This window comes from Grampus griseus, assembly GCF_964374135.1.
Source record: "Grampus griseus genome assembly, chromosome: 3".
Classification (NCBI taxonomy): Eukaryota; Metazoa; Chordata; class Mammalia; order Artiodactyla; family Delphinidae; genus Grampus; species Grampus griseus.
Genome location: NC_139019.1, coordinates 55,338,091 through 55,355,168, shown reverse-complemented (window position 1 = coordinate 55,355,168; position 17,078 = coordinate 55,338,091). Strand labels below are relative to the sequence as shown.

At 40.5% G+C, this 17,078-nt stretch overlaps 2 protein-coding genes across 3 annotated transcripts in view; one reads left to right on the top strand and one right to left on the bottom strand.

The window, feature by feature from the left end:
* Positions 1-299: 299 nt before the first annotated feature.
* LOC309820796 (high mobility group protein B2-like) lies at positions 300-725 on the bottom strand (the record flags this gene model as incomplete). The annotated part of the gene is made up of 1 exon (XM_082651795.1): positions 300-725. One exon carries the CDS (start codon positions 723-725, stop codon positions 300-302), a length of 426 nt encoding a protein of 141 aa, XP_082507921.1.
* Positions 726-7,258: 6,533 nt separating this feature from the next.
* The window catches only part of LOC309821063 (survival motor neuron protein-like), a 46,001-nt gene continuing 36,181 nt past the window's right edge, over positions 7,259-17,078 (top strand). For both annotated transcript variants that reach the window (XM_082652160.1, XM_082652159.1), the window contains exon 1: positions 7,259-7,379. In XM_082652160.1, coding sequence (XP_082508286.1) covers positions 7,293-7,379 — 87 coding nt within the window. In that variant the 5' untranslated portion in view covers positions 7,259-7,292. The remainder of the gene's footprint in view (positions 7,380-17,078) is intronic.

Here is a 17,078-nt window from a genome sequence, read left to right as displayed (position 1 = left end):
TAATACCCTCTAAGTCCATACTTGTTGCAAATGGCAACATTTCATTCTTTTTTATGGCTGAGTATTTAATTGTGTGTGTGTATACACACAGACCACATCTTCTTTACCCATTTATCTGTTGATGGACACTTAGATTGTGTCCATATCTTGGCTATTGTAAATAGTGGTGCTTTGAACATTGGACTGGTTCATTCTTCTTGGAGCCTGTTCTTTCCCACTTCACTCTTGCCCTTGGCATGGTATGTGGCAATGTCCTTTTCATATTTCTCCTTTAGCTTAGCTGCTTTCTGTTCATAGGGTTATTTACCTTTGGCTGACTGCTCAGACCACATTTCACCCACTTTTTTTGCAGTATCTCCAATGGATAAGACAGGGTGTTCACTTTTGATCTTTGGGTGATGTTCAGAGCAAAACTGGAAGAAGGCAGATGGAGGCCTTTTAGGCACATTGGGATCTTTTTTCTTTCCCTTCTTGTCACCTTTGGGAGGAACATAATTTTTCATCTCCCTGTCATAGCGAGCTTTGTCACTTTTTGCCATATCTTCAAACTTGGATTTTTCCTTGGCAGACGTGATCTTCCATCTCTCAGGACATTTCTTGGAGAACTCGGTGAAGTTGGCCGAGGAGTCAGGGTGTTTCTTCTTGTGCTTCTCCCGGCAAGTCTGCACAAAGAAGGCGTATGAGGACATCTTGCCCTGCAGCTTGTTGGGGTCGCCCTTCCCCATGATGGTGCTGCTGCTGCGGCGGCGGCGGCGCGTCCACCTGGCGGTAGCTTTTCCTCAGAGTACCACACAGTGGCCAGGTCAGACCTCGACACTGCTGCCCGTGGCTCCGGCGCGAACTGTTCCGTCGCTAACCCAATCTTCCACCTCTTGTTTTGCAGACTTCTCCGCGCCTGGTATCTTAGTTTTTAATTTGCAATTCTCTGACCAGAGAGGTTGAGCATTTTTTCATATATTTATTGGACATTTGGATTTTCTTTCTTTTTAAATTTTTATTTATTTTTATTATCAGATTGATTGATTGGCCATGTGGCTAGCAGAATCTTAGTTCCCCGACCAGGGATTGAACCTGGGCCCTGGCAGTGAAAGCACTGAGTCCTAACCACTGGACTGCCAAGGAATTAATTCCCTGGATTTTCCTTTTTTTTGGGGGGGGTATATATGTATATTTTAACATTTATTTATTTGGTTGCACAGGGTCTTAGTTGTGGCACTTGGGCTCCTTAGTTGTGGCATGCAAACTCTTAATTGTGGTATGCATGTGGGATCTAGTTCCCTGCCCAGGGATCCAACCCAGGCCCCCCGCATTGGGGGCAGACTCTTAACCACTGCACCACTAGGGGAGTCCCATGGATTTTCCTTTTTGTGAAATACCTGTGTTTTTTCTCTCTACTTTATGCTTTTTGTTTCACTTAGTCTTCACATGTAGGTACTACAGTTATGTCCATTTTTATAGATTTTATACAAATTGAGATTTTGGTTAAGGAATTTACCCAAGGTCACCCAGCTAGTAAATGGCAGGTTAAGGATATAAATCCAAGCAGACAGAATACAGAGCTTCCAGAGTATGGGCATATCTTCATATTTATTGGCCCTTTTGGTTTTTTCTTCTATGAATAGCTTGCTTTGCTGTTATTTTTATTTGACAGAGTTTTTCTTTAATATAAAAGAATATTCGTTTCTCTTATGTTACAAATATTTTCTAAACTATTGTTTGTCCTTTCATTTTATTTATGTTGCTTTTGCCAGAATTTTTATTCACATGATCAAATGCCTAGTTTCTTTTTTTTTCTTTTTTTAATTGAAGTATAGTTGATTTACAGTATTGTGTTAGGTGTACAGCAAAGTGATTCAGTTAAACATATATATACCTATCCTTTTTCAGATTCTTTTCCCTTATAGGTTATTACAAAATATTGAGTATAGTTCCCTGTGCTATACAATAGGTCCTTGTTGGTTATCTGTTTTATACATAATAGTTTGTATATGGTAATCCCAAACTCCTAATTTATCCCCTCCCTTTCCCCTTTGGTAACCATAAGTTTGTTTTCTATGTCTGTGGGTCTGTTTCTGTTTTGTATATAAGTTCATTTGTTTGGTTTTTTTTTTTAGATTCCACATATAAGCAATATCGTGTGATATTTGTCTTTCTCTGGCTTCACTTATTATGTTAATCTCTGGGTCCATCCATGTTGCTGCAAATGACATTATTTCATTTTTTTATGTCTGAGTAGTATTCCATTGTGTATATGTGCCACATCTATTTTTTTTAAATTTTATTTATTTTATTTTTGGCTGTGTTAGGTCTTCATTGCTGCACATGGGCTTTTCTCTGGTTGTGGCCCAGGGGGGCGCTGCTCTTCGTTGCCATGCGCAGGCTTCTCACTGCGGTGGCCTCTCTTGTTGCGGAGCACGGGCTCCAGTAGTTGTGGCACACGGGCTCAGTAGTTGTGGCTCGCAGGCTCTAGAGTGCAGGCTCAATAGTTGTGGCACACGGGCTTAGTTGCTCTGCGGCATGTGGGATCTTCCTGGACCAGTGCTGGAACCCGTGTCCCCTGCATTGGCAGGCGGATTCCCAACCACTGTGCCACCAGGGAAGCCCTATACCACATCTTCTTTATCCATTCATCTGTCCATGGACATTTAGGTTGCTTCCATGTTTTGGTTATTGTAAATAGTGCTGCAATGAACTTTGGGGTGCATGTATCTTTTCAAATTATGGTTTTCTCCAAATATATGCCCAGGAGGAGTGGGATTGCAGGATCATGTTGTAGCTCTATTTTTAGTTTTTTAAGAAACCTCCATACTGTTCTCCATAATGACTGTACCAATTTACATTCCCACCATCAGTGTAGGAGGTTTCCCTTTTTCCACACCCTCTCCAGCATTTATTATTTGTAGACTTTTTGATAATTGCCATTCTGACCAGTGTGAGGTGATACCTCATCATAATTTTTAATTAAATGCCTAGTTTCTTTATTAACTGAAGATGCAGACTGACAGCCCACAGACTTGTCCTGACATGTTAAAAAAATTTTTTCCACTTTTTCTTAAATTGAAGTATACTTGATTTACAATGTTGTGTTTATTTCTACTGTACAGCAAAGTGATTCAGTTATACATATATACATATTCTTTTCAATTATGGTCTATCACAATATATTGAATATAGTTTCCTGTGCTATACAGTAGGACCTTGTTGTTTATCCATTCTATATATAATAGCTTGCTTCTGCTAAACCCAAACTCCCACTCCATCCCTCCCCCCTCCCCCCTCCCCCCAGAATTTTTAATATGAACTTGAATGCCTTTGGGCAGGGAGTGGGTGGAATGAGTTGGGGGGTGTGTGGAGGGATAGTCTCAAGGTAACTGATTACAGTACCCACCACCCCTTATTGCTTACTCCTCTTTAACTCATCTCCTTTACCTGCCTGACCCCCAAAATGTATTCGAGTTTTCAATCCTTGCATAGTTTCTTATTTCTATCTTAAAATCTCCTCCATCCCAAGTTTATAAAAGTCACCCAGAATGTATTTTGGTATATGATGTGAGGGTAATGAATCCAAGCCTTACATATTGGATGACTAATTAGATCTATGTCATTTATGAATTATACTACCATTTGTCCATAATATCATTCAAATATTCTTCCAAAACATCATTTGGAATTTTCAGTTTTCTGCTGCAGTAATAGTTCAGTGAGCAATCTTTTTTTTTTTTTGGAGTATAGTTGCTTTACAGTGTTGTGTTGTATTCACTCTGCTGTACAGCAAAGTGAATCAGCTATACGTTTACGTATATCCCCTCTTTTTTGGATTTCCTTCCCATTTAGGTCACCACAGAGCATTGAGTAGAGTTCCCTGTGCTATACAGTAGGTTCTCATTAGTTATCTGTTTTATACACAGTAGTGTATGTGTGTCAGTCCCAATCAGTGAGCATTCTTGTACACAAATCACTGACACATCTCTAATCTCCTGACCCTAGACTCTGAAGGTAAGGTAAGGGTAAGGAACTAATTAGTTTTGGCCTTCTCTTTTGTTTATTCGCTATTCTACATGACAGTACCAATATATATTATCCTAACTGGAAACTTGATCACTAGTCATTTGAATCCTTTATCATCAGCAAGTTCCAAGAGTCGCCGAATGTAGGTTTTTGGTATGAGAATTCCATATGCGCAAAGATTGGTTCCAGTTCATGAAGTTATTTTTTTTTTCTTCTAAGATTTATTTTATAACCGTGTTAAGAAAAGTTCTACATCAGGGACTTCACAGGGTGGCACAGTGGTTAAGAATCTGCCTGCCAACACAGGGAACACGGGTTCGAGCCCTGGTCCGCGAAGATCCCACAGTCCACAGAGCAACTAAACTCGTGTGCCACAACTACTGAAGCCCGCGCTCTAGAGCCCGTGCTTAACAAGAGAAGCCACCACACTGAGAAGCTTCCACATCGCAATGAAGACCCAGCACATCCAGAAATAAAATAAATAAAATTTTAAAACGTTCTACATCATTATTGGTTAGATTACACAACAGTCTGCCTTGAAACCAGTATGCTGTTCTCAAGGTCATCAAAGACATTCTGTCCTTTTAGTCTTCGGAGAAAAAAATGGTTTGACTTCTAATTTACTTCTTGCCATGTAAGATTTAAAAGCAAATACTTATACATCAATTTATTTGTGCAGCAATTAATCTGTGAAGCCATGATTTGCTGTTAACTTTAATCCAAACTGCCTGTTAGCATTTCACCATAACTTTAAAACTTCACCATGTGACAGTGGGAAGGCTACTTTAGGCAAAAGAGCTATTGCCAGCAGAGAGTTCTGCTTCTTTCTTTTTTTTTTTTTTTTGCGGTACGCGGGCCTCTCACTGTTGTGGCCTCTTCTGTTGCGGAGCACAGGCTCCGGACGCGCAGGCTCAGCAGCCATGGCTCACGGGCCCAGCCGCTCCGCGGCACGTGGGATTTTCTCGGACCGGGGCACGAACCCACGTCCCTTGCATCGGCAGGCGGACTCCCAACCACTGCTCCACCAGGGAAACCCAAAACTTCTGTTTCTTTGAGTCTTCTTTGGACTGCTGTCACTTTCCTCACCAATTGGATCAGATGCTAAGAAATGGCCCAACAGACCCTCTTTGGGGCCTCTCTTGTACCTCCCAGCTTCCTTTCCTGCTCACCTGGGGGCAGATAAGTGCTTTCTAAAAAATATTCTGGACTATCTACGTGACTTTCCAGCAAATTCATTATAAAGCTGGGTAAGCTTCACCTCGGATATGCCCAGATCATCAAAATTTGAACTTTATGGAGGTCTACTTAATGAGATTCTTTCTTATGCAAGTGCAATTTATGCACTTGTGAATAACCTTCCTCTTTTTGAATCTGGTAGACTAGCCTGCAGACAAAAGTGCTAGAGCTGGGTTGGGTTCCCACAATTCATTGATTTACCAAACTTTTCTGGCACCACTTACTCTGGTCTGGCCTTGTAGGAGGTACAGAGATAACAACATGAAGACGCCTGGTCACAGGGGCTGCTAGCAGGGAAAACAGAATACGAAAATAAAGTGTTGTGTGTACAAGGCAGAACCATGAGGACTAGCCTGTAAGAGAATCCTGCGGGGGGGGGGGGGAGCCCTCAGAAAATGGAGCTGTTCCTGCAGCTGGGGGACTTACACATTCAGCCATGTGTATGGGGGACCTGCCAGGTGCCAGGCATGGTACTCAGATTGGCAACCCCCCATGATCATACAGTTAAATTTAATGTTTACGTAAGTGCCTTCAAATCTGATGAAACGGCTTCCTTTGGAAATCCTCTACATTATGCTTTGAGTGCTTTGTCTATCATATGGAATAACTGTAAAATACGTATGGTGATTCAAATCTGGATGTCACCGTCAAGAAAAAAAGAACATGTTTTCTTTGAGGACAAAAATGCCATAGGTTCATTTTTGTTGAGGAACAAGGTAGGTGGAAATCTACTTATCTACTTCCTGATAAGTAGAAATACTTTTCCAACAAAGAACTTGCCATTTAAAACAGCTGACAATTCATTAAAGCTAATTCCTCCTTGAAAACATTATACTAAGTGAAAAAGACACAAAAGGTCACGTTATATGACTCCATTTCTATGAAATATCCAGAGCAACTAAATCTATAGAGACAGTGGTTGTGAGAGGCTGGAAGGAGGAGAGACTGTGGAGTTACTTCTAATGGATACAAGGTTTCTTTTGGGGGTGATGAAAATGTTTTGGAGTTAGATAGTGGTGGTAGCTGCACAATCTTGTGACCATACCAAAACCCACTAAATTGCATGCTTTAAAATGATGAATTTATGGTATGTAAATTCCATCTAAAAAATAAATAAATAAAAAGAAACCTGGTTCCAAATTGTTTAAATTTCTGCATCATATGCCATTGTGAGAATTATGATTGAAGAAATCTAAGTGAGCTTTTAAAAAATACATCTATCTCTGGTATCTACAGAAGCCAAAGGAAGCCATCAAAGTTCCCTGGGTGACCTTTAAAAAAAAAGAACAAATGACAATAGGTACTTGGAAGCCATTTAGCAATCCCAAATGTTTAATAAAGAATACTGGAAAAATAGAGGGTAAGCTCCTACTAAGAACTAAAAGCCCCCTTGACCCATGTAAAGACAAACATGAAAAAACGAGCAAACAAAAAGAATACAACAATTCATCTCATGTTTTTAAATTCAAAAAGTTACTACAGAAGATTTGGGAGAAGAGATATTAAACTAAATGCTAAGGCTGGGTAATGTTACAGACATGCTGGATTCCAGGCATTTGTGTAAACGCTCTGTGCCTCAGTTTCCCATCTTTAAATGAGAAAATAGCCCCTAATTTATAGAGTTGTGAAAATAAAATTAAAATAAGTATATAAAACTCTTAAAAGCACTTTTTAAAAATGGTACCTATATTTTTATTGGTTACCAAGGGACTGCTTTTTATTTTACTGCTTGCTTATTTTCTAAGTGACCTGCAACGAACGCTATTTTCCTAAGAGGATTTATTGTTTAAAACAAACAAAAACTCTGGTCGAATCACTCTCGGAACAGACGAAAAAGTGAAATCAAAGAATTGAGAGGATACGGAGAAGAAACACCTATGCGGCCGACAGGGGTAGGCGGCGCCTGAGGGCAGAAAGCGCGGGGACTCCTCCCCGCCGGCCGGCGGCCCTGAGGCCGCCATGCTCTTCCGCTCCCGGAGGCCGGGCGGCGGAAGTCGTCACTCGCCGAGGGACCTAGCCCACGCCGCGTACCCGGCAGCAGGTTAGCCATGGCGATGGGCGGCGGCGGTGGCGGCAGTAGCAGCGGCGTCCCAGAGCCGGAAGACACGGTGCTGTTCCGGCGCGGCACAGGCCAGGTGAGGTCGCAGCCGGCGCCGTCCCCGACCCTGCGCTCTTTCCCCGGCCAGTCGGCTCAGTGCGAGGTCCGCATGTTTGTACATCCCCACTTGGGAGCCTCAGCCGCAAGCTCGTTCCTCGCCCAGTTTGGGCTCCCGATGACTTTGAGCCTAGGCCCTACTGCTACTCGATTGTGCCTTGGTCGTCCACCTCTCTCTCCGACTGTGAGGTGTGCGGGGTCAGGCCAGGGCGAAGCAGGGAAACCAGTTAGGAGTCTATTGGAATAATCCCGCTGTTAGCAGTGGACAGCCGGTTACTTGGCTTCTGGATATAGTTTGAAATCAGAGGCAACAGGTTGTGCACGGGTATACGATAATAGAGGCTTGAGAGAGGAAAGTCAAGGATAATTCCAAGATTGCTCTGAACAGCTGAAAAGATGAAGTTGCCTTTTCCTGAGATGGGGAAGACTGCAAGTAAGGCAGGTTTATAAGGGGGTAAGATTAGAACTCATTCTTGGGTGAAATGTGATTGGAGCGAGTTCGAGAGTCGGAGAGGAGAAATTCAAGGCAACATATGTGAGCAAATATTTCAAGTTTTATTGTGGGTACTGGAAGATAGAGAAATTGACCAATGGATGGAGAAGGAAGTGAGATGAAGAGGATTCTTAATTGTGTTTTTGTTTTTAAGATGGGAGAAATGTTTCAGGGCTGATAGGAAAGATCCAGTAAGGACGGTATAATTGACATTGCAGGAGAGAAGAGAATTGCGCAAGCAACATTCTAGCGTAGTAAGAGGGAATGGATTTGGTCTTTGTTAGAAATATTGACAGTTCATGTGGTGACAGTTATATGGGTACAGATTTGTGTGGATGGGCAGATATAGTGGCAGGAGATTATGAAAATTCTGTTTTGATTGTTGCTGTTCTCTCAGTAAAAGAAGCAAGGTCATCAGCCTACTGGTGAGGAGGGGCAGGGGGCAGGTGTTGGAGGTTAGAGAAGAGAGAAGGTAGGAAGTAAACGTCTAGGAGAGTGGATGAGTGTTGCATTAGGGAAATCTAGGCAACATTAAAGGTCTACTTCAGATTTGTGGTTATGAGTTTAAAGAAGACTAGTTAGGACTTCCCTGGTGGCGCAGTGGTTAAGAATCCGCTGCCAATGCAGGGGACACGGGTTCGAGCCCTGGTCCAGGAAGATTCCCACACGCCGTGGAGCAACTAAGCCTGTGCTCCACAACTGCTGAGGCTGCATGCCTAGAGCCTGTGCTCTGCAACAAGAGAAGCCACCACCATGAGAAGCCCTCGCACCACAACGAAGAGTAGCCCCTGCTCGCCACAGCTAGAGAAGACCCGTGCACAGCAACGAAGACCCAGCGCAGACAGAAATAAATAAATAAATAAATTTATTTTAAAAAGAAAAGGAGACTAGGCAGCATGATTGTATTTTTTGCTAGCTAAATTCAAATTCAGGTGTGTGAGGGCAGACACAAAGTAAATGAATAGTTGAAATTAATAGGGTTGTAGTTTTACCTAGTATGAAGTGAGAAGGGGGCAGTACAGGGAGTTGTCTTAATGATCGATGGTGCAATTAAAGCTGGCTAAGAAAGGAAGTGAGGACATTACCATCGTGAGAAGCAGTTTAAAAAGTGTGAGGATCATTGTTTTACCAGTCCCAGTGAAGTGGAATGACTGTCATCATCAACCTACTAGAAGGAATAAGTTGCAGAGCCTAGAAGGTGGTAGTTGAAGAGTAGGATTCTTGCAGTTGAGTTTTTGGAGAGGTTATATATAATGGTTATAATAAAGACCATAGAAGTGAGTAGCTGAGCTTGGGTACTATAAAAGGTCATTGGTAGCGAAGCATTTAAAGATGTAGCAGGGCTTCCCTGGTGGCGTAGTGGTTAAGAGTCCGCCTGCCAATGCGGGGGACACGGGTTCGTGCCCCGGTCTGGGAAGATCCCACATGCCGCGGAGCGGCTGGGCCCGTGAGCCATGGCCGCTGAACCTGCGTGTCCGGAGCCTGTGCTCCGCAACGGGAGAGGCCACAACAGTGAGAGGCCCGCATACCACAAAAAAAGAAAAAGATGTAGCAAGGGTAGGGTATTGGAAGGATCGCGGACGTGGGTTTTTTTTTTAATTATTTCTTACTTTATTTCGTTTATTTTTGAGTAATACTTTTTTATCGTTATTTATTTAATTATTTTTTTGCCTGCATTGGGTCTTTGTTGCTGTGCACGGGCTTTCTCTAGTTGCAACGAGTGGGGGCTACTCTTCGTTGTGGTGCGAGGGCTTCTCATTGCGGTGGCTTGTCTTGTTGCAGAGCACGGGCTGTAGGTGCGCGGGCTTCAGTAGTTGTGGCGCACAGCCTCAGTAGTTGTGGCTCACAGGCTCTAGAACTCAGGCTCAGTAGTGGTGCATGGGCTTAGTTGCTCCACGGCATGTAGGATCTTCTCACACCAGGGCTCGAACCCATGTATCCTGCATTAGCAGGCGGATTCTTCACCACTGTGCCGCCAGGGAAGTCCCTGTACATGGGTTTTTAAATAACCAAAAATTATGACAGGATTAGTGTTGGAGGGAGTACTGGGATATAAACCTCAAGGAATGAGGAAGAGTGACCCAGGAAGATATAGATGATTGCAATGAGGAGGGATAGTGGACAGGGGAGTTTGGTGACGGGATTTTCAAACCTGGGAGTTTTTAGGGAGGAAGAATAATCTGGAAGTGGAAGTGAGGAACAAGGAAGATTACTTCCCCACCTCTGGTACAGTAATTTGAGGGATATGGGGAAGAAAACATTTCATTTTTAAATGCCTGCAAGGAAAGAGGTGGGCTTCTCTTGGTGACTGAGAAACAGATATAAAGACAGTCCTGATGGTCTGTTCTCTTTGCTATTGCTGTGTAACAAATCACCCAAAACTTAGTGGCTTGAAACAATAATCATGTTTTATTCTCTCTCATAGTTTCTGTGGGTCAGGAATTTGTGAAGGCCTTGGTGGGCAGTTCTCCTTCAGACATTTCGTGTAGTTGCATCCACGTAGTAATCGGAGCTACAATAGCTGGGGACTGAGCCGCTAGGGATTGACGGGTCATCTCTTTTCTTCATGTTGTCTCGGCTTCTCCATGTGGTCCCGGTGTGTGGGATGGTTTGATTTCCTTATACCCCTTTGTAATCCTTCCCTTTCATCCCTCCTCATCTCCTGTCCCCAGACAACTGCTGATCCATTTTCTGTCACCATCGATTAGTCTGCATTTTCTAGAATTTTACAAATACGGAGTCTTTTTTTATCTGGCTTCTTTTACTCAGCATAGTTATTTTGAGTTTCATCCATTTTCTTGTGTATATCAGTCATTCATTCCTTTTCATTGCTGTAGGATCCTGTTGCACGAATATACTACAATTTGTTTATCCATTCACTTGTTCATGAACATTTGGGTTGCTTTCAGTTTGGGGCTGTTACAAATAGAACCACCATGAGTATTAGTGCAGAAGACTTTGTATGGGCATATGCTTTCATTCCTCTTTGGCAAGCACCTAGGTCATGGAGTAGATATATTTTAATTTTTTTTCTTTTTTCTTTTTTTCCCATGCCTTGTGGGATCTTAGTTCCCTGACCAGAGAGTGAACCCAGGCCCACAGCAGTGAGAGCACAGAGTCCTAACCACTGGACCACCAGGGAACTCCCTATTTTAATTCTTCTGGTTTTTTTTTTTAAGTTGAATTTTATTTATTTTATTTATTTATTTATTTTTGGCTGTGTTGGGTCTTTGTTGCTGCACACGGGCTTTTTCTAGTTGTGGTGAGTGGGGGCTACTCTTCGTTGCAGTGCGCGGGTTTCTCATTGCGGTAGCTTCCTTTGTTGCGGAGCACAGGCTCTAGGTGCGTGGGCTTCAGCAGTTGCAGCATGCAGGCTCAGTAGTTGTGGCACACGGGCCCTAGAGTGTGTGGGCTTCAGTAGTTGCGGTGGCCTGTGGGGTCAGTAGTTGTGGCTCGCGGGCTCTAGAGGGCAGGCTCAGTAGTTGTGGCGCAGGTTCACGGGCTTAGTTACTCCGAGGCATGTGGGATCTTACTGGACCAGGGATCGAACCTCTGTCCCCTGCATTGGCAGGCACATTCTTAACCACTGCACCACCAGGGAAGTCCACTATTTTGATTCTTTAAGAAGCTGCCAAACTTTTCTTCAAAGTGATTGCACCATTTTACGTTTCAACCAGCAATGTATGAAAAGTTCCGTTTGTTCCACATCCTTGCTAACACTTGATATGGTCAGTCTTGTTAATTTTAGACATTCTAATGTGTAGTGGTGTCTTGTTGTTGTGGTGGTTTTAATTAGCATTTCCCTAATGACTGATGATGTTGATTGTCATTTCATGTGCTTATTTGCCATCCATGTATCTTCTTTGGCAAAGTGTCTGTTCAAATCTTTTGCCTATTTTTAAATTGACTTATTTTTTGTTGAGATTTGAGAGTTTTTTGTGTATGCTAGATACAAAACCTTTATCAGATAGGTAATTTGCAAATATTTTCTCCCAGTTTGTGAGTTCATTCATTTTTTCATTCTCTTAACAGTATCTTTTTGAGAATTCCCTGGCAGTCCAGTGGGTAAGACTCCACGCTCTCACTGCCAAGGGCCCGGGTTCAATCCCTGGTCAGGCAACTGAGATCCCATAAGCCGTGCAGTGCAGCCAAAAAAAAGAAACACAACAACTAAGTCTTGCTGCTCCTAGAAGGACAGCTAGGGTGTATATAAAATCCTTGGCTCATACTTTTTTCCCATAAATTTCTATGAGGCAGTCTAATACTAACTAGTTTTCTGTATTTTGTAAATGACTTGATCTTTTTGCTTAGAGGCTCTGAGAATTCCTTTTAGAGACTTTTGTTTATTTGTTTAGCTTTTATTCTTCAGGGACCCCATTTATACATATGTTAAATATTCTTTGCCAGTCCCCACTTCACTTATTTTCTTTTTCTTTTTTCATGACTTTTCCTTGGTACCCATTAGATTTTCAGTCAACTGTATTCTTCTTTGCATACCTTGCAGTCAGTACTACTTTTTCTTCCATTTCCTTCTTGATTTTGTTTAACTCCTCATTTGACTGTTACCCTTTTGCCTTCTTTTCTCATCTGAATTTTTAGAAATTTTGATTCAAGGTGTTTTTTTCCATATTGCGAATGCTAGTTTAAGACAATTTAATTTCTGATGGTTATTGTATTTTCTTCTGTTTGTGATTGTCAATTGAGAAATTTTATCACCTAAAATGTTTCTTCTCATAATAGCTTTGTATGTATGTCTTTGTTTGCTGTTCATGTTGAAATGTCTTATAACAGTTGTAATGTGATGAGTTTGGGTTCCTATGTATTTGTATCTTACTTTTAAGAGTGCCCATCAGTGATTCTGTTGATACAGTGGAGTACACTTTCCTTTATTAGTAGTACCTTTTCCATTTGCAGAATTGATATATCTTCTGCTTTTAGAAACATCTCCTATTCCAAGGGGCAGCATAACCTTGAACAAGTCAATTACCTGTTTGTGATTACTTTCCTTATCTGCAAAATGACTTAATGATTTTTAAGTACTTTTTATCGTATAGCAAGATTAATAGTTTTATATCAGAACATATTTCTCTATGTATAATAGATATTAACAAGAAAATGACAAAAATTCACTTTACAACTAAATGAGTTTTATAGCAAACTTCTTCGGAGCTCATTGATTGACTAATATTGTACAAACTCCAACATACTAACTGATGGTGTCTTATAACCTGTCTTCCCATCACCAACATTATGTATCCAAACTTACCTTCAACTACTCTATAGAGTGAGAATGAGTCTAGTTGGACTTGTTGCTTCGCTGATCTGTCAAATACAAAAAAAAAACCCATGAAATTTATCATCTTAACCACTTTTAAGTGTACACTTCAGTAGTGTTAAGTATATTCACACTGTTGTACAATAGATATCCAGGACTTTTTAACCTTGCAAAACCAAAACTCTACCCATTGAGCAGTTCCCTATTTCCTGCTCTCCCACAGCCCCTGCTAACTGCTGTTCTACTTTGTTGCTGTGAATTTGACTACTTAGGAGCCTCATATGAGTGGAATCATACAGTCAGTGTGTTTATTTTTGCTTACATGCTCTTTTTGGCTCATGGTTGTCCTTGGAGTGCTTTCAATTTTCTTTTCTATCTATCCAGATCCTTTTAGTTTTTATTTCCTAGCCTGTTTCCTCCATGATCATCCACCATACATTCCTTTCCCTTTTTTTTCCTTTTTTTTATTGAGGTATAATTGACATATAACATTACATTAATTTTAGTTGTACGACATAATGATTTGCTATTTATACATATTGCAAAATGATCACAGTAAGTCTAGTTAATATCTGCCACCATACATAGTTATAATATTTTTTTCCTTGTGTTGAGAATTTTTTGTCTTTGCAACTTTCAGATATGCAATACAGTGTTACTAACTATAGGCACTGTGTTGCACATTACATTCCCGTGACTTATTTACCTGATAACTGGAAGTTGGTACTTTTTGACCCCCTTTGCCTGTTTCAGTCCCCTCCCCCATCCCCTCTACCCCCACCTCTGGAAACCACCAATCTGTTCTTTGTATTTATGAGGTTGGGCTTTTTTTGTTTGTTTGTTCTGTTTTTTGTTCTTAAATTCCACAGATAAGTAAGATCACATGGTATTCGTCTCTCTGTCTTACTTCACTTAGTGTAATGACCTCAAGATCCATTCATGTTGTCTCAAATGACAAGATTTCTTTTTTATGGCTGAATAATATTCTATTGTATATGAACAGTTATCCCCTGCTTTTTAAAAGTTTGCTTTATACCACTTCACTTTTATAAAACACCTACATTAGTAACTATTTTCACTAACTGAAGGAAATCCAAAGAGGATTTTTGCTTTTATGAAAAAAAAAAAAAAAAGGTGAAAAGCAAAAATAACATTCAGTGTTTTGTTTTGCAGCAAGCCATTATAGAGGCAGCAGGCAACCCAAGCAGTGAGAGTGGCACCACCAAGCTCCTTCCCCAGGAGCTACACTCAACATCTCAGCATCAAGCCACCATAGCTTTGAACTGTGCCTGTGAGCATCTGTACTTTATCCTGATTTATTCTGTTTATCCATTAGCAAGTTGTGTTCTCACATAATTGATTCTTTGCTTTACTCCATTTCCATTTACAAAAGCTTTCATAGGAACACTCTACTTTCATATAGTGGGGAAAACCTGTATACATTTTCTTTTTTAAAGATTTATTTATTATTTATTTATTTAATTAATTTATTTTCAGCTATGTAGGGTCTTAGTTGTGGCACGCAGGATCTTCGTTGAGGCATTGCTGCACACAGGCTTCTCTCTGGTTGTGACGTGCGGGTTTCTCTTCTCTAGTTGTGGCACATGGGCCTAGTTGCCTGGACATGTGGGATCTTAGTTCCCTGACCAGGGATTGAACCCGCGTCCCCTGCATTGTAAGGCGGATTCTTTACCACTGGATGGCCAGGGAAGTCCCTGTATACATTTTCTTTATCCATTCACCCATTGTTGGACACTTAGGTTGTTTCCATATCTTATCTGTTGTAAAATTTTTAATTTTTTGAGGAAGCTTCATACTATTTTCCATAGTGGCTGCACCAGTTTACATTCCTACCAATAGCGTACTAGTGTCCCTTTTCTCTACATCCTCATCAACACTTGTTATTGTCTTTTTGATAATAGCCATTCTAACAGGTGTGAGGTGATACATCACTGTGGTTTTGCATTTCCCTAATGATTGGTGACGTTGAGCATCTTTTCACGTACCTGTTAGCCATCTGTATGTCTTCTTTGGAAAAATGTCTATTCAGATCTTCTGTCCTTTTTCTAAAATAAATTTATTTTATTTTATTTATTTTTGGCTGTGTTGGGTCTTCTTTGCTGCACGTGGGCTTTCTCTAGTTGTGGCGAGTGGGGGCTACTCTTCATTGTGGTGCACGTGCTTCTCATTCTGATGGTTTCTCTTGTAGCAGAGCACGGGCTCTAGGTGCACGGTCTTCAGTATTTGTGGCACGTGCGCTTCAGTAGTTGTGGTGCACAGTCTTAGTTGCTCCACAGCATGTGGGATCTTCTGGACCAGGGATTGAACCGTGTCGGCACATTCTTAACCACTGCGCCACCAGGGAAGTCCCTTTTGCCTATTTTTAGCTGAATTGTTTGGGGTTTTGCTCGAGTTGCATGAGTTCTTTACATATCTTAGATATTAACCCCTTATCAGATAAATGATTTGCAAATATTTTCTCCCATTGAGTTTTTTGCCTTTTCATTTTGTTTATTTATTTATTTATTTATTTATTGCTATGCAGAAGCTTTTAAGTTTGGTGTATTCCCACTTGTTAGTTTTTGCTTCTGTTGCTTTTGCTTTGGTGTCAAATCCAAAAAAATCATTGCCGAGACTGATATCGAGGAGCTTACTGCCTATGTTTTCTTCTAGGAGTTTTATGATTTTAGGCCTTACGTTTAAGTTTTTAATCCATTTTTAGTTAATTCTTTTTTTATTTATTTTATTGAAATATAATTGGTTTACAATGTTGTATTGATTTATACTGTACAACAAAGTGATTCAGTTATACATATATATATACATTCTTTTTCATATTCTTTTCCATTGTGTTTTATCACAGCATATTGAATAGTTTCCTGTCCTTTACAGTAGCGTTTTGAGTTAATTCTTATATGTGGTATAAGACAATGGCCCAGTTTCATTCTTTTGCATGTGGCTCCAGGTTTTTTTTTTTTTTTTGCATCATTTATTGAAGAGACTATCTTTTCCCCATTATATATTGGTTCTTTTGTCATATATTAATTGACCATATATGTGTGGCTTTATTTCTGGGCACTCTATTCTGTACCACTGATTTGTCTGTCTTTATACCAGTACCATACTATTTTGATTACTGTGGCTTTGTAATATAGTTTGAAATCAGGGAGCATGGTGCCTCCAGCTTTGTTGTTCTTTCTCAAGATTGCTTTGGCTATTTGGGGTCTTTTGTGGTTCCATACAAATTTTGGGATTTTGCTAGGGGTTGCATTGAATCTGTAGGTTGCTTTAGGTAATATGGACATTTTAACAATATTAATATTTCCAGTCCATGAGTACAGAAAATCCTTCCATTTATTTCTGTTTTCTTCAGTTACTTTAATAATATTTTATAGTTATCAGTGTACAAGTCTTTGTTTTCCTTGATTAGGTTTATTCCTAGGTATTTTATTCTTTTTGATGCAGTTGTAAATGAGATTGTATTAATTTCTCTTTCTGATAGTTTGTTTTTATGGTATAGAAATTCAACACTTTTTATATATTGATTTTGTGTCCTGCAACTTTACTAAATTTGTTTATTCTAACAGTGTTTTGGTGGGGTCTTTAAGGCTTTCTATGTATAGTGTTGAGTTATCTGCAAATAGTGACATTTTTATTTCTTCCTTTACAAATTGGACGCCTTTAATTTATTTCTCTTGCCTAATTGCTCTGGCTAGGATTTCTAATGCTTTGTTGAATAAAAGTGGTAAGAGTGGACATCTTGTGCCTGATGTTAGAGGAAAAGCTTTCAGCTTTTCATCATTTAGGATGATGTTAGCTGTTTGTCATGTATAGCCTTTATGATGTTGAGGTATGTTCCCTCTATACCCACTTTGTTGAGAGTTTTTATCATAAATGGATATTGAATTTTG